The sequence below is a fragment of the Mandrillus leucophaeus genome, unplaced genomic scaffold (genome assembly GCF_000951045.1).
Source record: "Mandrillus leucophaeus isolate KB7577 unplaced genomic scaffold, Mleu.le_1.0 Scaffold359, whole genome shotgun sequence".
NCBI lineage: Eukaryota > Metazoa > Chordata > Mammalia > Primates > Cercopithecidae > Mandrillus > Mandrillus leucophaeus.
The window spans coordinates 1,592,027-1,612,920 of record NW_012103798.1 but is presented as its reverse complement, the minus strand read 5'-3'; the positions used below and the strand labels follow the sequence as shown (position 1 = coordinate 1,612,920).

The window sequence follows — 20,894 nt, the reverse complement described above, 5'->3', positions numbered from 1 at the left end:
AAGCGATCCTCCTGCCTCCACCTCCCTAGTAGCTGGGATTATAGGCACCTGCCACTACGCCCGGCTAATTTTTTTGTATCTTTAGTAGAGACGGGGTTTCTCCATGTTGGTCAGGCTGGTCTCAAACTCGTGACCTCAGGTGATCCGCCCGCCTCGGCCTCCCAAAGTGCTGGGATTACATGTGTGAGCCACCGTGCCCGGCTTACCATTTCTTAAAATGTTTATTTTAATGTCTTGCAAATTTAGTGAGCCACATATGAAAATTGGTCTCTTTATTTTATAACTGTATTTGTGGCTGAGTTCATTAAATGTTTTAAGTAATGATGGTTTCACCGAAATAAGGAAATAACCTAATAAATACAGTTGACCCTTGAACAACATGGGTTCGAATTATGTGGGTCCATTGATATGCTGTTTTTAGGAAATAATGTTGGAAAAATTTTTGAAGATTTGCAGCAATTGGAAAAAACAGACAAACCACGTAGCCTAGAAATATCAAAAAAATTAAGAAAAAGATATGTCATGAATGTATAAAAAATACATATGTAGATACTGGTCTGTTTATGTGTTAACTGACTATTCATGTTATTGGTAAGACTTCTCAGTCAACAGTAGACTATTGGTAGTTAAGTTTTGGGGGAGGCAAAAATTATACATGGATTTTTCAGGTGCTTGTGGGTGCACACCCCTAATCCCTGCATTGTTCAAAGGTCTGCTGTAACTACTTTGAAGGGAAAAACAATAATGAATATGTACATTTATATACGTTCTGATATATGTTTTATGATGCAGAGCTAGAAGGTATCAGGATTGTACATTCAGAGAGAAAAACAAAGTAGTGTGACATTTTAAAATGAATGTTATATAATTTCTTGTAAAATAGGATTTGGTATAAATGTAGTTTTGATCTAGGACAAATTGATTTAGTAATGGAATTGTTTTTAAAAGACTGCCTTGTGGGTCTTAATAAGGTCTTCAGTATAGAATGTTAGGACATTATGATGATGTTTATTGGGTTTGGCAGTACCATTTTATTTATTGATATATAACCTTAGTTGTGAGAGAGAAAACTCAGAATCTTGTTGATTGTATTTACACAAAGTTGAAAATACCTTCCACTCCACTCTATCTAACTTGCTTTTAAATGCAATAATACTTGTTATCATGTTCACTCTTAACCTGCTAAAGGCCATTTCAATTACTTTAACACGGAGTTATGGCTTACTCTGTTATTCAAAATATAAAGAATAGCTTGACTGGAATTACTTTGAAGATTGTGGCAATGCATTGCTGAATTTTACCAATCCACTTTTGTCATATAGTGAAGTAGATGTATATGTACCTAAAGTTTTCTAGTAAAAGTTTTCATCTTAGCTATAAAAAATATTTTTGTCACACAGGGGCTATTTTTGGAGCATTACAAGATATACTTGGGAGCCGTTCTGTTTCAAAGGAATATTATAATCAGACGGGCCGTATACCTGATTGGTGTTCTCTCAATAACCCACCTTTGGAAATGATGTTTGATGTTGGGAAAACTCAACCACCTCTGATGAAGAGAGCGTTTTCCACTGAGAAATAGAAGTTTGATTGAAAAATCAACCTTGCTTCATATTACATATTTAACCAATTATAAGCAAATTGTACAAAGTATGTAGGATGTTTTGTTACAGAGGAGTATAGTGGAAGTGAAAGCATTCTGTGTTTACTCTTTGCATTAATATATAATTCTTTTGACTTTGTTTCTCTTGTGTACTGGTAACATGGTAGCTGGTGCTTACTGAAATCTGTTGTGTTAATATCAATAAAGTATAGTAAAGCAGTTTGATTTTGGAAGTTTGTTATGTGGCTTTTTTTTTTTTTTTTTTGAGACAGAGTCTCCCTCTGTTGCCCAGGCTAGAGTGCAGTGGCGCTCTGCTCACTGCAAGCTCCGCCTCCCAGGTTCATGCCATTCTCCTGCCTCAGCCTTCTGAGTATCTGGATTACAGGCACCGGATTACAGGCGCCCGCCACCATGCCCAGCTAATTTTTTGTGTATTTAGTAGAGACGGGGTTTCACCGTGTTAGCCAGGATGGTCTCGATATCCTGACCTCGTGATCCACCCGCCTCCGCCTCCCAAAGTGCTGGGATTACAGGTGTGAGCCAGCGTACCCAGCCTATGTGGCTTGTTTTTCAAAAAGAAGAGTATTTCTCCACAGTTCACATAATCTGTTCTGGGCTCATTAATTTTATTTCCAGCAGTTACTCCATTTAAAGCATAAATAGTGTTAACAATTACCAGTTATTTCAAATACTAACATGGGTCCATTTAAAAAAATTATTTATTTTGGTGCTTGGGTGTCCATATTATAATAATGTTGTTTTTCCAGAAATATATTTGATCTTTGGACTGAGAATGTTTGGTAACATGGTCAAGCATTTGTTAAGCAAAGTGTGGAAATGTTCACTTTTTAACTTCACCATTTTTTTATGAGCAATTCTACATTTCTAAGAAAAAAGATACTTCATTTTTATATAAGGTTACAACTGCTTTGTAAAAATGTATTCACAATGCCATTAATCTTTGTGTTTGTGCTTTATATCTTCTCAGGGCGGAGGTTCTTTGAAATATGTACTCAGTCATTTAACTTTTTATTTTATTTTTTCATTTGTTTTTAATGAACTACCTCTTGTTGAAATTTTGCTGGCTTCATTCTTTTGGGATACCTGTCTCCTCTAGTCCTACCACTGTTCCATAGCACTCTTTCCCTAAGCACAGTACCCATAATTGGGGCACTTCTAACTTTTACCTTGTCATCGTTTCAACAGAGGTTTTATCTTCTTTTCTGGAATATAAGCTCCATTAGAACGAGGCTTGTCTATTTCTTAACTTTGAACCCTCCCAGGAGGATTGCCAGGAATAGATATACTATTAATTGCCAATTGGATGGATTTACTATTTTATTAACATTATCTCTTTTTTCAGTAAACATGAACTTTACATTTATATTGACTTCATCTTTTGTTGAATTTAGATTATTTATGAGAAGTTTTCATCATTGAATAATATCAAAAACAGGATCTGTGACTGAAATAGAGCTTTAAAACTGGCTATAAAGTAGCAGACAACTGGTGACTGAAGTTAAGGAATGTAGCCTTCTATTATGGTTTGAATTATGCCCCTCAAAAAGATAGGTTGAAGTCCCAACCCCTGTACCTTGTGAACGTGACCTTATTTGGAAAGAGTTGCAGATGTAGTCAAATTAAGACGTGATCATTAGGGTGATGCCCTGATCCAGTAAGACTGGTGTCTTTGTAAGAAGAGGAAGCCAGTTGTGGTGGCCCATCCCTGTAATCCCAGCATTTTGGGAGGCTGAGGCGGGTGGATCACTTGAGGTCAGGAGTTCGAGACCAGCCTGGCCAACATGGTGAAACCCCATGTCTACCACAAATACAAAAATTAGCCAGGTATGGTCATGCATGCCTGTAGTCCTAGCTACTTGGGAGGCTGAGGCAGGAGAATTGCTTGAACCCGGGAGGTGGAGGCTGCAGTGAGCCAAGATCACACCGCTGCACCCCAGCCTGGGTGACAGAGTGAGACCTTGTCTCAAAAAACAAACAAACAAACCTAAGGAAAGGCATGCCTAACATATTCCAGGATTGATAAGGAGGCCAATTTGGCTCGTGTAGAGTGAGCAAGAAGAGAAGCAATAGTAGATGGGGGAGTGGGGGTATATCTTACAAGGATACATCTTACTGAGTCAAACAGCATATCCTTGGAGTGTTTTGAGTGGAAAATTGACAAGATCTGGCTTGTTTAAACCGGATTATTCTGGATGTTGTGTTAAGAATAGAGTTTAAAGAGACAAATTGAAGCAGGAAAATCAGTTAAGACACCATTGCAGTAATCTCAGTGAGATGATGTTTTTTAAGCCAGGGTGCTAGCTGTAAAGATGAGAACTGCTGGATTCTGGATACATGGAAGGTAGACCAACAGGATTTCCTGATAGATCTTACGTGGATGTTTCAGTTACCTATTGCTATGTAACAAACTTCTAAAAGTTAATGGCTTAAAACAATATGAATCCTATTTGCTTATGGTGGTGTGGGTCAGAATTCAGGCAAGACTCAGGTGAGCAGTTCTGTTCCATGTAGTATGAGCTGGAGATAGCCACCTGGCTGTATTTAATTGGTGTGCTGGGGTGGAAGGTCTAGGACAGCCTTGTTTACAAGTCTCAGTGTCAGTGCTCTCTCCATGCCTTCTCTGTCTTCCACATGCTTCTCTCCACGTGGCTGGCTTAGGCTCCCTCAGCATGGTGGTCTCAGGATACTGATTTATTACTTGGCAGCTTGGATCCAAACCCCATTGTGTGAGTTCTCCTCAAGACACTGTTTGCATCATGCTTTCTGTTCTATTAGCCAAAGTTAGTCACATGGCCAAGCTCACAGTCAGTATGGCAGGGGAATATTGAAAGACACTTTCACAATGGGGTTGGAGAGATAGGAATCAATAATGTTTCCAGTATTGTTCATGCATCTAGAAGGATGGTGTTACCGTTAGTGGGGAAAAAAAGAAAAATTACATGAGAAACAAGTTTTGGGGCAAAGATCAAGAGTTTTTGTACACGTTTAGTATGAGTTATCTACCACACATCCAAATGGATATAGACGTTTGACATTTAAGGGAGAGATCTGGGCTCTCTTAAAAGTTTTGAATCAGCCGGGCACGGTGGCTCACGCCTGTAATCCCAGCACTTTGGGAGGCCGAGGCGGGCGGATTACCCGAGGTCAGGAGTTTGAGACCAGTCTGACCAATATGGTGAAATCCTATCTCTACTAAAAATACAAAAATTAGCGAGGTGCGGTGGGGGATGCCTGTAGTCCCAGCTATTCGGGTGGTTGAGACAGGAGAATTGCTTGAACCTGGGAGGCGGCAGTTGCAGTGAGCCGAGATCATGCCACTGCACTCCACTGCACTCCAGCCTGGGCGACAGAGTGAGACTCCGTCTCAAAAAAAAAAAAAAGGTTGTGAATCATCAGCAAGTATCTGGTATTTAAAACTGTAAGATCACCAAGTGCATGAGTGTGGATAGAGAAGAGGAACAAGGACTCACCCATCCCTGAGCACTCCCAAGTGAAGAGATAGGAGAGAAAGGTAGTAGCTGGTGAGATAGGGGAGAAAACAAGAGAGCATTAGTGTCTTGGAAGCCAAAGGGGAGATGTGGATCCAGCATGGAGTGATCAAATTTGTAATAGATTTCTGATAGTCCAAGTAAATTAGGCCTTGCAGTTAATTTGATTTTGTGGAGATGAATGATGACCTTTTCATGTACAGTTTAGTAGACTAGTGGGGTGTGGCGGGAGGGGCAGGAAGTCATGACTAGAGTGGGTTGAGAAGAGCAAGAAGTAGTGCCTGACATCTGGGAAGTAATCTAACACAGGTAAGCCTCAATGCTATTACAGATTGATATGATGCTTTCAGCAAACTATGCTTTTCTTCTGTTTTTCACATAACACACACTTCAGACAAGTTGGTCACTGTGCAACTCAAAACACCAAACATCCCTCTTGCTAAAGGAGTGACTGTTACTTTGTTTCACCTTTATCCCTCCTTTAGTCTGCCATCCTTATAGATTTCAGATCCTAGAATTGCCCTGGTTTTCTGAGAGCACAGAATTCAGAACAAGCCCCTACTTACTTAGACCCTCCCCCAAATTACCCAACAAAAGCCAAGATCCTATAATCACCATCTTACTGAATCACCCCACACTTCTCCCTTGTTGCCATGAGTAATAAACTAAACGTATTTGACAACAGGTGTGGGGGTTTTCTGTTTTATTTTATTTTATTTTATTTTTTGGTCTATGGCTGAAGGGCATAGTCAGGGTTAAGAGGTGGGAGGGAGGGGAAACCTGAGCTTAGGCAAAAGGGGATGGGCTTTTGCTACAAAGGGGAACAGAGAAATAGAATGGCAGCCTGTGAGGAAAATAGGTCGAAGTTTTTAAGATAAATAACAGCTTGTTTGTGTGTTGAACGGAAAAATCAAGAAAGGAGAAAAATTGATCCTTTAGTGGCGAGCTGGGGGATGACACGTGGAGGGTACAGGATCCAGTGCTTTAGGTAGGATTGGCTTCAGGTATGAAGGAGCATAAACCGTTCACCTACGTGTTCTGGTGGGTGAGATCCTGGAATGTGTCTGGCTGTGGTGGTTCGAGTGGGCAAGGACGTTCTGATGACTTCACAGTTCTCAGTGCAAAGGGGAGAAGGCGGAAACCTTTCCTCCCTCACATCCAATTGCCTATCCAAATTTTCACATCTCAGTTGTTTTGTACGTCTTCAAAGAGCCTTTACTAGAATCTTAATTTCCTAGTATCCATTCCCAAGAAGAATGGAAGAAAACTTGATGTATGCACTGGTGGTATAAATCTCACTACAAAAAGAACTATTTTTCACTATATATTTCTTCAGGGATAGACTCCATATTGAGTGGAGGAAAAAGAAGGACACAGAGAGAAACAGAGAAGGATAAATTGGTTCTTTTTCTTCGGAGTCCTCAGGTGCCTCCAAATGTTTTTACATCCGGTCTCTTAAATTTTAGAAAAGCGGCCAAAATGTGGCGCTAATAAGTTTGTTAAGATAACAATTAAAACTGCCCTCTACCACCAACTATGCAAGTATGCATAGTAACACAAAAAACTAGTCTTCAACAGTGGGCATTTGGTTTCCTGTGTGTTTTAAAGAGAACACGGGGAGGGGACATGTGATTTCAATTGCACAGGCACGGTTTGTGACCTGTTTCGTTTACAAAAGGAGAACTTTTTACTGGAGAATCTGGTTAATACTGAAAGTGTTTAAACTAATTCGGCTTAAGAACTCTGTGGTCCAGGCGTTTTAGAGAAACCATTTAAGTTTCAGAAGAAAAATTTCAAGTCGCGCCCAACGTGGGGCTCGAACCCACGACCCTGGGATTAAGAGTCCCATGCTCTACCGACTGAGCTAGCCGGGCGCCTGTTACAGCGGCTTGCAGCTTTATCTCTTGAGGAGTATTTTAACTACATGGTTTGCTCCTCCCCGTAGTTTCTCTTCTAAACAAATGTGTAACGTACTGTTAAATCGGCACTTCAGAATTATTTTTTAAGAGTGTTCTAAATATTTAATTGTACTTAGATTTAAGAATGTTTGTATATGTATCCAAAGATCATTGAAAACTTATGCGAGTCTTTATCATTACAGAGTCATTGAATCTTTTAAACAAAGTGTTTAAAAATATTTACCAACCAGTATGTTTTGTTTACATAAATACATATCAAGGCCATCCAACTTCCATCAAATGGCATACCGGATTCCTACATGTTTGGGCTCCGCATTTAAGAAACAAAGTCCAATCTCTGAGAGGTTAGTTTCCCTGAACAACCGCGGGGATTAGCTATTTTCTTTAGTATGGTCTGATGAAGGAGAGTTAAATTCAGAAAAGGAGGCTTCGAGTTAATTAACATAAATTCTCTTTCGAGTAATTGTCTGGCAATGAGCGATAGGACGTTTGGAGGGTGCTATTACTCTCCTCAAATGACAGAAGCTGGGAGGAAAGAATTACAGTCTCTAAATCTAATGGTAAAGAATGTGAACTCTAAGAGGCAAAGGGTCAGAAACCTGATTTTAATCAAATTACCATAGGAGATACTGGAATAATGTCATATGGAAATATATATATTCTGAAATGATGGTGAACCTTTCTAGATAAGAAATTCTGGCCGGGCGCGGGACGCCTATAATCCTAGCACTTCGGGAGGCGGAGGCAGGCAGATCACGAGGTCAGGAGTTCAAGACCAGCCTAGCCCCCGCTCCCGTCTCTACTAAAAATACAAAAAATTAGCCGGGAGTGGTGGCCGACACCTGTAATCCCAGCTACTCGGGAGGCTGAGGCGACAGTGCGGGACTCCATCTCAAAAAAAAAAAAAAATTCTTCTAATTTCTGTGATAATGGAGAGGGGTGTGGTGTTTATACTACTGCTTAGCAGTGCAAGTTAAAGACCAATTTGTAAACCTGAAAATAACAAATAATTCTTACGATAGTATCCCCAAAGCACAGTATTTGGAAGCTAGATACATTGGGCATCACATTTCCTGAGGTATTCAATTTAAAAATAATAAGATACGTCATAAAATAGTATACATTTAGAGTTGCCTTGCTCTGTTGCCCAGGCTGGAGTGCAGTGGCATGATCTCGGCTCACTACAACCTCCGCCTCCCGGGTTCAAGCGATTATCCTGCCTCAGCCTCCCAAGTAACTGGGATTACAGGAACTCGCCATCATGCCCGGCTAATTTTTGTAGGGACCGGGATTCACCGTGTTGGCCAGGCTGGTCTTGAACTCCTGATCTCAGGCGATTCACCCGCCTAGGCCTCCTAATGGGCTGCGATTACAGACATGGGCCACTACGCCTGGCCTTTTTTTCTTTTTTCTTTTTTTGAGAAGGAATCTGGCTGGGCGCGATCTCAGCTCACGGCAACCTCCGCCTCCCTGGTTCAAGCAATTCTCCTGCCTCAGCCTCAGCCTCAGCCTGCGGAGTAGCTGGGACTACAGGCATACACTACCACGCCCAGCTAATTTTTGTATTTTCAGTAGAGACAGCGTTTCACCATGTTGGTCAGGCTGGTCTCGAACTCCTGACATCAGGTGACCCGCCTGCCTTGGCCTCCCAAAGTGCTGGGATTACAGGCATGAGCCACCGCGCCCGGCCGAAAGAGCCCCCAAATTTTTTTTTTTTTTTTTTTTTTTTGAGACGGAGTCTCGCTCTGTCGCCCAGACTGGAGTGCAGTGGCCGGATCTCAGCTCACTGCAAGCTCCGCCTCCCGGGTTTACGCCATTCTCCTGCCTCAGCCTCCCGAGTAGCTGGGACTACAGGCGCCCACCACCTCGCCCGGCTAGTTTTTTTTTTTTTGTATTTTTTTAGTAGAGACGGGGTTTCACTGGGTTAGCCAGGATGGTCTCGATGTCCTGACCTCGTCATCCGCCCATCTCGGCCTCCCAAAGTGCTTAATTATTAATAAATATTGAGTGCACTAGGTGCTCAAATAGTGTTTATCACACACAGGTAATGATGTTAATTAAAAGATTAACTGGATACCTAAACAAGTTTTGAGTACTTATGGTTTACCTCCAAGGCCAACCCTTCTGCAACTATTAACCTTTAGCTTTCTTCACCCCTTTCTTGAACTATGGTGGTCTAAATCAGAACTCCCCAGGAAAGAATTGCAGTTAGAGGCCAGGTGCAGTGGCTCAGGCTTGTAATCCCAGAATTTTGGAAGGCCAAGGAGGGCGAATCACCTGAGGTCAGGAGTGTGCGCTCAGTCTGGCCAACATGGTGAAACCCAGTCTCTACTAAAAATACAAAAATTAGCGGGGCATGTTGGTGCACACCTGTAATCTCATCTACGCGGGCTGTTGAAGCAGAAGAATCGCTTGAACCCCGGGGGGTCAGAGGTTGCAGTGAGCAGAGATCATGCCACTGCACTCCAGCCTGGGTGACAAAGCAAGATTCAGTCTCAAAAAAAAAAAAAAAAAAAAGAATTACAACTGGAATGTTTTAACGAGGGTTAGGTAAATTAAGTAGCCAGTCTTCCAAGTAATTCAAGTCCTTTTATCTATCAATTTGTTCAAAAATAAAAACATCAATTGTAATGCTTCATTCGCAGGAAAAAGCAATTGAAATTCCTTTTTTCCCTTTACTTTCTATATCCAATTCTGCAAACCCTATGTCTTAGCCCATATTCTGCTGCTATAACAGAATACCACAGACTAGGTAATAACAAACAAGAAAAGTTTATTTGGCTCACGGTTTTAGAAGTTCAAGAGTATGGCACTGATATCTGGCAAGGGCCTTGTGCTGTATTATCCCATGACAGAGGATCAGAAGAGCAAGAGCAAGCGAATATGTGAGACAGAGAGCTGAAATCCAGTGAAATTCATCCTTGTATTAGGAACCCACTCCCAAGATAACTAACCCATTCTAGAAATGACATTCATCCATAGTGCCCTCATGATCTAATCACCTCTTACAGGCCCCACATGGCAATACCATTACATTGGCAATTAAATTTCGACACGTGTTTTGAAGAGGACATTCAAACCATAGCACCCTACACATCTGAAATCCATCCACACATTTCCACCTCCACTGCCACCACTTTAGTCCAAATCACTCTCCATTACTGCTAGCTCACAAAAGTGCAATAACTTTCCAACTAGTATCCCTGTTTCTCTTCTTTCCCTTAGCTATCATTCGTCACACAGAAATAAGAGCTCATTTAATGATTTAAATCAAATCATATAATTCTCCTGCTTTAAAAACTCCTGATAACCTCACAGTAGAAAACCAGTAATAAATGTGAAAGGAATGACGGAATTAGAAAATCACCATTTGGCAACCATTGTAATAATAAATTTAAACAAGAATCATCAGATATTAGAATTAATGAGTGAAATGTTGAGGCGTAAACAGGACGTGTACATATTCTCAAAGTATTTTCTCACAAGATACTAATTACAAAGGTAAAAGTAGAAACATTATCAGGGATAAATCTTCAGCCAGTGATCAAAGTTAACATTATCAGCAATAAAACAACTAACATCATGTCCCTCCTAATACAATGCTCTGACATGAATGAATACAAGGTCATTTCTGTAGTATTCCTGCCACAAATGCATCACTTGAATCAAATAACAACAAAAAAATCAAACCTAAATTAAGGAATATTCTACAGAATAAATGGTTTGTATTCTTCGAAAATCTTCATGTCATGATAACTGAAGAAATACCGCTGGGCGCAGTGGCTCACGCCTGTAATCCCAGCACTTTGGGAGGCCGAGGCGGGCGGATCACAAGGTCAGCAGATCGAGACCATCCTGGCTAACACGGTGAAACCCCGTCTCTACTAAAAAATACAAAAAATTAACTGGGCGTGGTGGCGGGCGCCTGTAGTCCCAGCTACTCGGGAACCCGGGAGGCAGAGCTTGCAGTGAGCGGGAGATCGCGCCACTGCACTCCAGCCTGGGCGACAGAGCGAGACTCCGTCTCAAAAACAAACAAACAAAAAAACCTGAAGAAATACTAAGCAGCTATTTTCCAGACTAAAGCAGACAACTGAATGCAAGGTGTGATCTTGGATTTTCTTTAGCTATGAAGGACTTTATAGGGAAAATTACCAAAAAAAAAAAAAAAAAAAAAAGAAAGTTGATAGATCATAGTATTGCTAGTTTTCTGATTTTCACAATAATACTGTGTCTATGTAAAATAATGTTCCTGTGTTGGGGGGGAAATACACACTGACGTATTAATATTTAGGAGTAAAAAAAGGCTGATGCCCTATTTACAATCGGATTAAAATTCAAACCACTTCAAGATTTGCTGTCATGTGCACTTGTTCTCTCCCTGTTACTCTTCCCCATTTAATGAGGGGTCACTCTGACGTGACAGTTCCTAGCGCAAGCCAAGTTTTTTACTGTTCCCTAAACCACTGTCTTTTGTTATCCTATTTTAAATATCACTCACTTAGAAAGTCATTCCCTGAGCACACTGCCTAAAGTTAGTACCTCCATTCTCTATTAAAGCACTCTTCCTTCTTACTATTTTGCTTATTTATTGTTATCTATTTCTTCCTACTGAATGTAAATTCCATTAGAAACGGTGGTATGTTCTGTTTACAGCTTTTTCTTGAACACGTGGAATATATTAGCGCTCAATAAGTATCTTTAATCAGACATATCTTTAACTCTACCAAAAAGCGTTATACTCATAGAAAGAGTACTAATACTTGTGTAAAATTCCAAGCTGAATTCAAAGACGATAACCTTGAAGCGAAACTTCCCGAGAGCCTGACATAAGAAGGTGAGGTGGATGCCATCAAGATTCTAGGTCAGGATGGGGACGTGGAGGAAGACAGGTTACTTCGCCCCTACTGCTTTTTCTATTCTTTGAGTATACGAGCATCTCTCCCTTTTGCTTAAAGAAAGAATACAGTGACGAGGAGGGAATAATAATATAAAAAGATAAATAATAATTCCTAGGAAAGGAACAGAGCAGCTTCTCAGATAAAACGACGCCAAAAACTCAAAGTACGTGAACTAAAGGCGGAGCCTTTGCTTTCCCCAACTCCGCCTCCATTGCTTCTGAACATGCGCGCCGCCAGCCTCTAGCGTCCCGCTTCTTTCCCACAATACTCCTGGTCCTGGGGGCCGGAGCCGCGGAACGAGCCACAGAGAAAAAGGTTATTGGTTGGCGACGCAGCCAATGAGCGGGTCTGTTACTAGTTTGCGGCATCCTGTGGTGTAGGGAAGCGCTCTAGGCCTGGAATCCTTACGCGTCCCGTTGGGTTTAGCACGATGAGCTCAATCGGCACCGGGGTGAGTTTGCTGTCTCTGGGTGTGATAGTTTAACCTAAGGCTTGGGGTTGAAGGGAACTGGGACAGACCACAAGGGTTTCGCGGACCTGGGGTGCTCTAAGACCGCCTTCGGCTGGGTGGGCCACTTGCAGCTGTTTGGAGAGCGGTCGTCTTTATCCCCTATATGCTAGGCCTGCGTCTCAGGTGACCATGACTCCTGAAGCTTTTCAGCCCAGGTGTAGCCGGCTTGGCGTCGCCGCGGTGAGGTTTGGAGCAGTTTTGGATTGCTGAGTCACTTTCTTCAGCCACTTAGGGAAACCGAAAGTGGAAACTCGTGGGGCTTGAAATAGTGTGTTCTCTTGAGAACCACCGAGGCAGTGAGATTTGGGATTCCACGGTCTGGAGATCGTGCTTTCTGTGGACTGCGTTTGCAGTTCCCAGGTTGCTGCTGATTCACGGGCCTTCTCTGTCTAAGTGTGCAGATCATCGACCGCTCAGTTTAAGAGTCACTGGAAACCCTGTCGGAACAGAACTAATAAAAATGATCTGAATAACTAAATCTGATGAATCCTTCAGTTTTTCCTTTGTCCTTGTTTTTCCTATACAAAGTACCTAACAGCACTTGTAGGCATTTATTCCGTAAACGTTTAAGTGGTTACTTAGGAACTTAACAGCTTCAGACTTTTGATAGACTGTTGAGGATTTTGCAGTGGGACTTGTTAAATTGTTTGGCTTTCCTTTGTTAAACGTATGTATATGTGCAATTTACTCCTTTTATGTACTTCTCTATATAGAAAATACAGTTTCTACAAGATTTATTGGTTATTTGCACTAGAGTTACTGAATGATGAGTTTCTCAGTTCCTCAATTTCTACTTAACAAGATTCTCATGCTCAGCCTTAAGTTCAAGTACTGGCGTTCTAAATTTGATAATAGGCAATTTATGTCTGGAATGGTTTAATCCATTCGGTTATGAATGCTAAAGTTCTGCCATACTTTTCTTAGATAAGTAAATGCTCAATAATAAATCTTGTAGCAAACTGACTTTGCAATTATATTATTACCTTCAATTAATAGTATTTCATTCTACAAACCTTTTAAAGAATACTTGATAATATAACCATGTGGGATATTTTAGTAACAATGGTAGGGTTGATGATCTGGGTTTAACAGATCAGGAAACAGACTCAGAAAGTACCACTGTTGAAGGCTTATCTTCTGTGTTCATTTCTCCCAAGAACTCTAGATATGAATAATTGTTTGTCTGCTTGGCATGTCTGTCCACTTGATTGTTTATTTTGTACTGCATGTCAAAGTAGAGCTCTAGGTTTTCTCCTTAACTTGCCATTTTGCATCTACTGCAGTCTTCAGCTCAGTGAATGGTCATATGAAAACATCTGTGATTCATCTTTAATTCCTTTTTTTACTTCCAGAACCAACGCTTTAGCAAGTTTATTTTTTTATTTTTTGAGATGGAGTCTTGCTCTGTCGCCAGGCTGGAGTGCAGTGGCACGATCTTGGCTCACGGCAACCTCCGCTTCCCAGTTCAAGCAATTCTCCTGTCTCAGCCTCCCGAGTAGCTGGGACTACAGGTGCACACCACCACGCCCAGCTAATTTTAGTATTTTTAGTAGCGACTAGATTTCACCATGTTGGCCAGGATGGTCTCGATCTCTTGACCTCGTGATCAGCCTGTCAAAGTGCTGGGATTACAGGAATGAGCCATCATGCCCGGCCTCGCAAGTTTATTTTTATTATTTTTATTTTTTTTACTATACTCTGAAAAAGTATTCCCTTCTACCTCTTCTCTTGTCTAAGCTAGTACCACTATCTTTGGAACACCTTATCTTTGCTTCTGTTGTTCTCTCTAGAATTCATTTTCCACATAAAGCCAGAATGATGTTTTTTAAAATGTAGATCATACCACTCCCCCTGCTTAAATTCCTCGTTGCATTTAGAATAAAATACAAAGTCCTTATTCCAGCCTGGAAGACCCAACATAATTTGACCCTCAGCTACCTCACTAACACAGTCTATTCTTTCTGCTGCGTACAGTGCTCGGGACACAGTGACCTTACTTCTGTTTCTTGACTGTGCTAGCCTTATTTCTACCCTAAGATCTTTGTGCCAAATGCCAAGAAGGCTTTTCCTTCATATCTTAAATGGCTAGCTTCTTGTCATTTAGGTTTGACTCAGCCTAAATATTACTGCCCCAGAAGGCCTTCCCTGATGATGTAGTCTGTAGTAGTTCCTTCCATTGCTTTACTCTTTTATTTTCATCTTAGTGCCTTTTCTGATTTACTGCTGTATCTCTAGCACCTAGATTCATGTCTAATTTGAAATTGAAGGACTTAATGAATGAGTGATCACCTTTGTATTCCATGTAGTGGACTAACATAATAGATACTCATTAAGTGCTTGGTGAATGCCAAATGATTTGTTTGAAGTCTTTTAGTTTGTTAATTGCAGAGTTATGGTTACAAATTTAAATGTTCAAACTCCAGTGGTGGTTCTACTACCCCATATTAATCTTTTTCAAAAATGAGTTTTGTAGTCTGTGTGAAAAGTGTTCTGACTTCACCTGGGACTTGTATCCATTACTCTTCAATAGCTGAAATCTAAGGTATATAGCTTTACCTTAGCTACTGTTGCTGCTCTGACAAGTTTCCCTTTCCTCTCTTGAAAGCAAGGTCTTTGTTAGGATATAACATGTTCCTGATGCTTAAGCCATTTAGAGGGGAAGAAACTGCATGGTCATTACTGCCAAAGATACAAGCTTACTGTTGCCTTTTCTCCTTAAGTATGACCTGTCAGCCTCTACATTCTCTCCTGACGGAAGAGTTTTTCAAGTTGAATATGCTATGAAGGCTGTGGAGAATAGTAGGTAAGAAACATTTAACCAGGTATTACATGTCTCCTTTTATTTTATATTTTGGTGATTAGGCTTTGTTATGTTACTTTGGTACAAATTAGTATATGTTCCCAAATCTCTATTCATTTCTAGATCTCTTTCTAGGCCAGATGTTTTCCATGAACCCCAGTCCTGTATTTCTCGTTGATTCCAGGATTATCCACTTAGATTATCCATGTTGCAGAGTATATAAAATCACATTCATTATTATCTTTTTGTTTTCCATTTTCAAATTCTTGATTTGTATCATAGGCTTCCTTGGCCATTAGATTTGTGACCTTATTTTTTATGTCTCATACATCTTGTGTTTTAAATGTCTTTTGCAATTAGTCACATGTTCGATTCAGCAAAGATTTTTTCTATGTCTGTTTCTCTTTTGAGACTTGAGTCTCACTCTGTCACCTAGGCTAGAGTGCAGTGGTATGATCTTGGCTCACTACAACCTCTGCCTCCTGGGTTCAAGTGATTCTCTTGCCTCAGCCTCACCAGTAGCTGGGATTACAGGCATGTGCCATCATTCCCAGATAATTTTTGCATTTTTAGTAGAGACGGGGTTTCGCCACGTTGGCCAGGCTGGTCTCAAACTCCTGGTCTCAAGTGATCCACTTGCCTTGCACTCCCAAAGAGTAGCCCCAGTCCTATATTTCTCATGATTACAAAGAGCTGGGATTACAGGTGTGAGCCACCACGACCAGCCTAAATATGATTTTTAAAAAGTCAGATTTATGCAAAGATGAAATATTTTTAAAAGTTGAAACCTTAAAAACGAATGTGTTTTTTTCCTGAATGAAGAAAAAACGCAGCCGGGCGTGGTGGCTCACTTCTGTAATCCCAGCACTTTGGGAGGCTGAGGGGGGCAGATAACCTGAGGTCAGGAGTTCAAGACCAGCCTGGCCAACATGGTAAAACCCTGTCTCTACTAAAAAATAAAAAAATACAAAAATTAGCCGGGCGTGATGGCACACGCCTGTAGTTTCAGCTACTTGGGAGGCTGAGGCAGGAGAATCGCTTGAACCTGGCAGGTTGATGTTGCAGTGAAGCGAGATTGCACCACTGCACTCTAGCCTAAGCAACAGAGACTGTCTCAGAAAGAGAAAAAGTGAGGAAAGTGCTTTTTTTTCTTTTTCTTTTTATAATGAGACATAGTTTCGCTCTTGTTGCCCAGGCTGGAGTGTAACAGCGCAATCTTGGCTCACTGCAACCTCCACCTCCTGGGTTCAAGCAGTTCTCCTGCTTCAGCCTCCCGAGTAGCTGGGATTACAGGCATGCACCGCCACACCCAGCTAATTTTGTATTTTTAGTAGAGACAGGGTTTCTCCATGTTGGTCAGGCTGGTCTCGAACTCCCAACCTCAGGTGACCCACCTGCCTCGGCCTCCTGAAGTGCTGGGATTATAGGCATGAGCCACCGTGCCCAGCCTAAAAGTTCTTCTTTTTAACGATCTATGTAACCTGTCTTTGATACACCAAAACTGAACAAATGATAGTTTCTTATTAAAAAAAAAAATTATTCATTTTAAAAAAGAGACATGGTCTCACTGTGTTGCCTCAGCTGGTCTTGAACTTTTGGGCTCAAGTAATCCTCCTGCCTTGGCCTCCCAAAGTGATGGGATTACAGGTGTGAGTCACTGTGCCCGGCCTGTTATTCCTTTTTTTAAAAAAAAACTTTTTTTAGGGGCAGAACATAGAATCTTGCTTTGTCACCCAGGCTGCAGTGCAGTGGTGTGATTACAGCTCAGTGTAGACTCGACCTCCTGGTCTCGAGCTATTCTCCTGCCTCAGCCCCGCAAGGTAGTTGGGACTGCAAGCATGTGCCACCATGCCTGGCTAATTTTTTGTAGAGACAGGGTTTCACCATGTGGCCCAGGCTGGTCTCAAAACTCCTGAGCTCAAGTGATCCGCCTGCCTAGACCTCCCGAAGTGCTGGTATTATAGGTGTGAGCCACTGCACCCAGCCGAAGTCTTTGAATTCTTTTGAAAATTATTGACCTTGAAGACTGCCTGAGAGGATCTCAGAGATTTCCAGATTTTCAAGAATGTTTTAAACATTGAGGAAGATGTTGAGTTGAGATAATTAAGACAGGCTTCCTGCTGAGCGTGAGCCACGCCTGTAATCCTAGCACTTTGGGAGGCTGAGGCAGGTGGATTGCCTGAGCTCAGGAGTTCGAGACCAGCCTGGGCAACACGGTGAAACCCCGTTTCTACTGAAAATACAAAAAATTAGCTGGGTGTGGCGGTGTGCTCCTGTAATCCCAGCTACATGAGAGGTTGAGACAGGAGAATCACTTGAACCCGGGAGGTGGAGGTTGCAGTGAGCCAACATCGCGCCACTGCACTCCAGCCGGGGAGACACAGCGAGACTCCATCTCCAAAAAAAAAAAGTGACAGGGTTTCAAAATGTTGGCCAGATGGGTCTTGAACTCTTGGCCTCAGGCAATCCTCTCACTTGGGCCTTCCAAAGTCCTGAGGTTACATTCTGACCTGTAGAGCTTGAGTTCAAGTAAGTTTGCAAACCTTTTGGGGAAATTCATTTAAATTAGCAGTGGTGAAGAGGAAATGTATTCTAGCATCCAGGATAACCTCAAAGACATGGAATCAAAAATGAACATGAGGTGTTGGAAGGTTGACAGTGAGGTAACTTCAGTAGAGTACAGAATTTATAACAGGAAATTGAATATGCTCAGGGGGCTCTGCCAGACTCTTAGGAGTCTAAACTTGCAAGGGGAGCTATGGAAGACACCTAAAGTATTGGGGAACGAGTGTCAGAAATTCTTAGAAAATTTGTTGTGTGCATCTGTTCATTTTTCTGGGAAGAAATGCCATAGTTTCATCAGATTTTAAGAGACCTGTGAATGACACAATTCCCCTGCTTTTTAGGTTGTGGATCCCTTTTTATATTATGACTGGCAAAATGAAACAAAGCTAGCAATTAGGCTGGTCTTAGATAAAATGGATTAGAGAAGTAGAAAAGATGCTGTAGTAATGTAGGCCTGAAATTATAAGGATCCCAATGCTGGTATAATTATTGTAAAGAAGTGGACATGAAGGAAATTTTGAAGAAAAAAAATTAATAGTAAATAGAAGCTCAACCTGGAGGATGTAGAGTTTGGTGATGCTGTTACCCAAAATAGAGAAGTTGTGCTGGTAGTCCCAGCTACTGAGACTAAGGTGAGAGGATCACTTGAGCTCCAGACTTCAAGTCAAGCCTGGGCAGTATGGCAAGACTCCATTTCTTTAAAATAAAAAAAAGGAGAAAGTTGAGATAATTTTACCAGAAAACTGTACAATCAAGCATTGCTTATTTTGTCTCTATTGTTTCCAATCAGAACTACCTTTATCAAAAAGGAACAGAACAATAAAGTGTAACACATTTTCATCTTGAAATGGCAACATGTAATTTCTCCACATTTTACTTAAGAGGTTGTGTGTGTGTGTGTGTGTGAGAGACAGGGTCTCACCCTGTTGCACAGACTGGTGTGCAGTGGTGCAATCTTGGCACACTGCAGCCTCCACCTAACTGGGCTCAAGCAATCTCTCACCTCAGTCTCCCAGGAAGCTGGGACTACAGGCGTGTACCACCATGCCTGGCTAAGCCAGGTTTCGCCACGTTTCCCAGGCTGGTCTTGGACTCCTGGGCTTACGAGATCCTCCTGCCTCAGCATCCCAAAGTGCCGAGATTACACCATGCCTGGCTTTAAGAGGTTATTTTAAGATCTTTTTATTTTAAACAGTTGTAGCAGAACATATATTTTATTCTCTTATATACTTATTAGAAGCAATATGTTTATTATGGGAAAATTGGAAGAAAGAGATGAGCAAAAGGAAGAATAAATCATAATCCTTCTACCCAGAGCACTCACTGTTAACTTTTAAGTTTGTATCTAACCTGTCTTTTATATGTCTGTTATGTACCATTTTTAATGGACATGAATTTATGTCATTTGTTTATAACATAATTATCATAAGTCAGATACTGCGCCATATTGTGTTTCATTAGCATTTTTATACTTATATATTAATATATTTTTAGTCAAATGATGTACTAGATTCTGGAGGGAGGGTCACATGATATTTATATGGATGTAATGTATTTATTACACTTTAGTGTGTTTTCTCTTCCTGGTTTTCAAATGTTTTAATGTATTTGGCATGCCTTAAATGTTACTTATTTTGTTTTGTTTTTTTGTAAGTTTATGAAGTTTATTTTCAGTTAAAAAACTGATTTTCTTCTCCTTGTTTCAGTACAGCTATTGGAATCAGATGCAAAGATGGTGTTGTCTTTGGGGTAGAAAAATTAGTCCTTTCTAAACTTTATGAAGAAGGTTCCAACAAACGACTTTTTAATGTTGATCGGCATGTTGGAATGGTAAGGTAATGTTTTAAAATGTTCCTTTTCGTCTTGTCCAATTTCTTTTGAAGTAACTGATTGGAATAGATCACTGTGCAGTCACAAAAGTAATCAGAGCGAGTTACTGCATTGGTCCAGTTCACTGTCAAGTAGAAAGGCAGTATTCTCATAACCTTATTAGTGATGGGGGAAAATCCAAGTTGCTGAAAGAAGAGCAGGAGAGGGAGAGGGGTGGGGAGTATGCGTAGAAATGAGATCTTGGCAACACACATCACTGATGAAGGCATATGCTTGAGAGGTGAAGAATCTTTAGCTTTCTGTATCTCTTGTGGGGATCACTGTCACAGTAAAGATGCCATCAGATAGCAAACACCTTTATATAAGGTGGAACATCAGGAAAGGATGTTTAATGAAAAGGAAAAGTGAACACATCCATAATAGTTTCATAGGGCATGACTGAAATAAGTTATTCATGCAGTTGGTATCTAAGTTGTGAGGGACTAAATTGCAAGCCCAGCCATAAATACACTACTGGTATATACCACAGTTACCCTACATAGATGGCAGACTTGGCTTGTAAGAACCAATACTGGGAAAAAAAAAAAAAAAAAAGAATGAAATGATTCTAATCCAGCTACCTGAAAAGGAAAGGAAGAAAGGAGAATATTTGTATATTAGGTTCTATGCTGGGAGCTCTTTACATAAATTACCTTGTTTAATTTTGACAATCCAGTGAAGGTTATATCAATGTCATTTTGTTTCTTTTCTTTTTGGTTTGAGACAGAGTCTCGCTCTGTCACCCAGGCTGGATTGCCATGGTTGCCATCTCAGCTCACTGCACTCTCTGCATCCTGGGTTCAAGCAATTTTCCTACCTCAGCCTCCCAAGTAGCTGGGACTATGGGTGCCTGCTACCATGCCCAGCTAATTTTTATGTTTTTAGTAGAGACAGGGTTTCACCGTGTTGGCCAGGCTGGTCTTGAACTCCTGACCTCAAGTGATCCATCCGCCTGCCTCAGCCTCCAAAAGTGCTGGGATTACAGGCGTGAGCCACTGCGCCCAGCCTAATGCCATTTTCACAGGTGAAAAAACAGATGCACAGTTAGTAAAGAAAAGCTGGGATTCAAACTTGGGTCTGCGTGTTACTCCAGAGCCCTTTCTAAATGAAAAGACACCTTATATGACCCACATCGTTCAGCTGATAGCTTTCTTATATCTAAATGAGATTTAATGTTACACACAAACACAAAAGGTACTGGTAAAGTATAACCAATA

General features: G+C 41.1%; 3 protein-coding genes and 1 non-coding gene across 5 annotated transcripts in view; 2 read left to right on the top strand and 2 right to left on the bottom strand.

Moving 5' to 3' along the window:
* ACTR10 (actin-related protein 10 homolog (S. cerevisiae)) overlaps positions 1-1,833 on the top strand; it is a 46,737-nt gene extending 44,904 nt beyond the window's left edge. Inside the window, exon 11 of the mRNA XM_011989610.1 lies at positions 1,401-1,833. Coding sequence (XP_011845000.1) covers positions 1,401-1,582 — 182 coding nt within the window. The 3' untranslated portion in view covers positions 1,583-1,833. The remainder of the gene's footprint in view (positions 1-1,400) is intronic.
* LOC105546400 (chromosome unknown open reading frame, human C14orf37) overlaps positions 1-20,894 on the bottom strand; it is a 339,900-nt gene that overhangs the window by 265,973 nt on the left and 53,033 nt on the right. The gene's annotated exons all lie outside the window — the stretch shown is intronic.
* TRNAK-CUU lies at positions 6,914-6,986 on the bottom strand. Its single transcript has one exon. It is a non-coding gene; the product is annotated as a tRNA-Lys (tRNA).
* The window catches only part of PSMA3 (proteasome (prosome, macropain) subunit, alpha type, 3), a 34,840-nt gene continuing 26,193 nt past the window's right edge, over positions 12,248-20,894 (top strand). For both annotated transcript variants that reach the window (XM_011989585.1, XM_011989584.1), the window contains exons 1-3: positions 12,248-12,383; positions 15,164-15,246; positions 19,515-19,638. In XM_011989585.1, the coding sequence (XP_011844975.1) occupies positions 12,363-12,383; positions 15,164-15,246; positions 19,515-19,638 (228 nt within the window). In that variant the 5' untranslated portion in view covers positions 12,248-12,362. The remainder of the gene's footprint in view (positions 12,384-15,163; positions 15,247-19,514; positions 19,639-20,894) is intronic.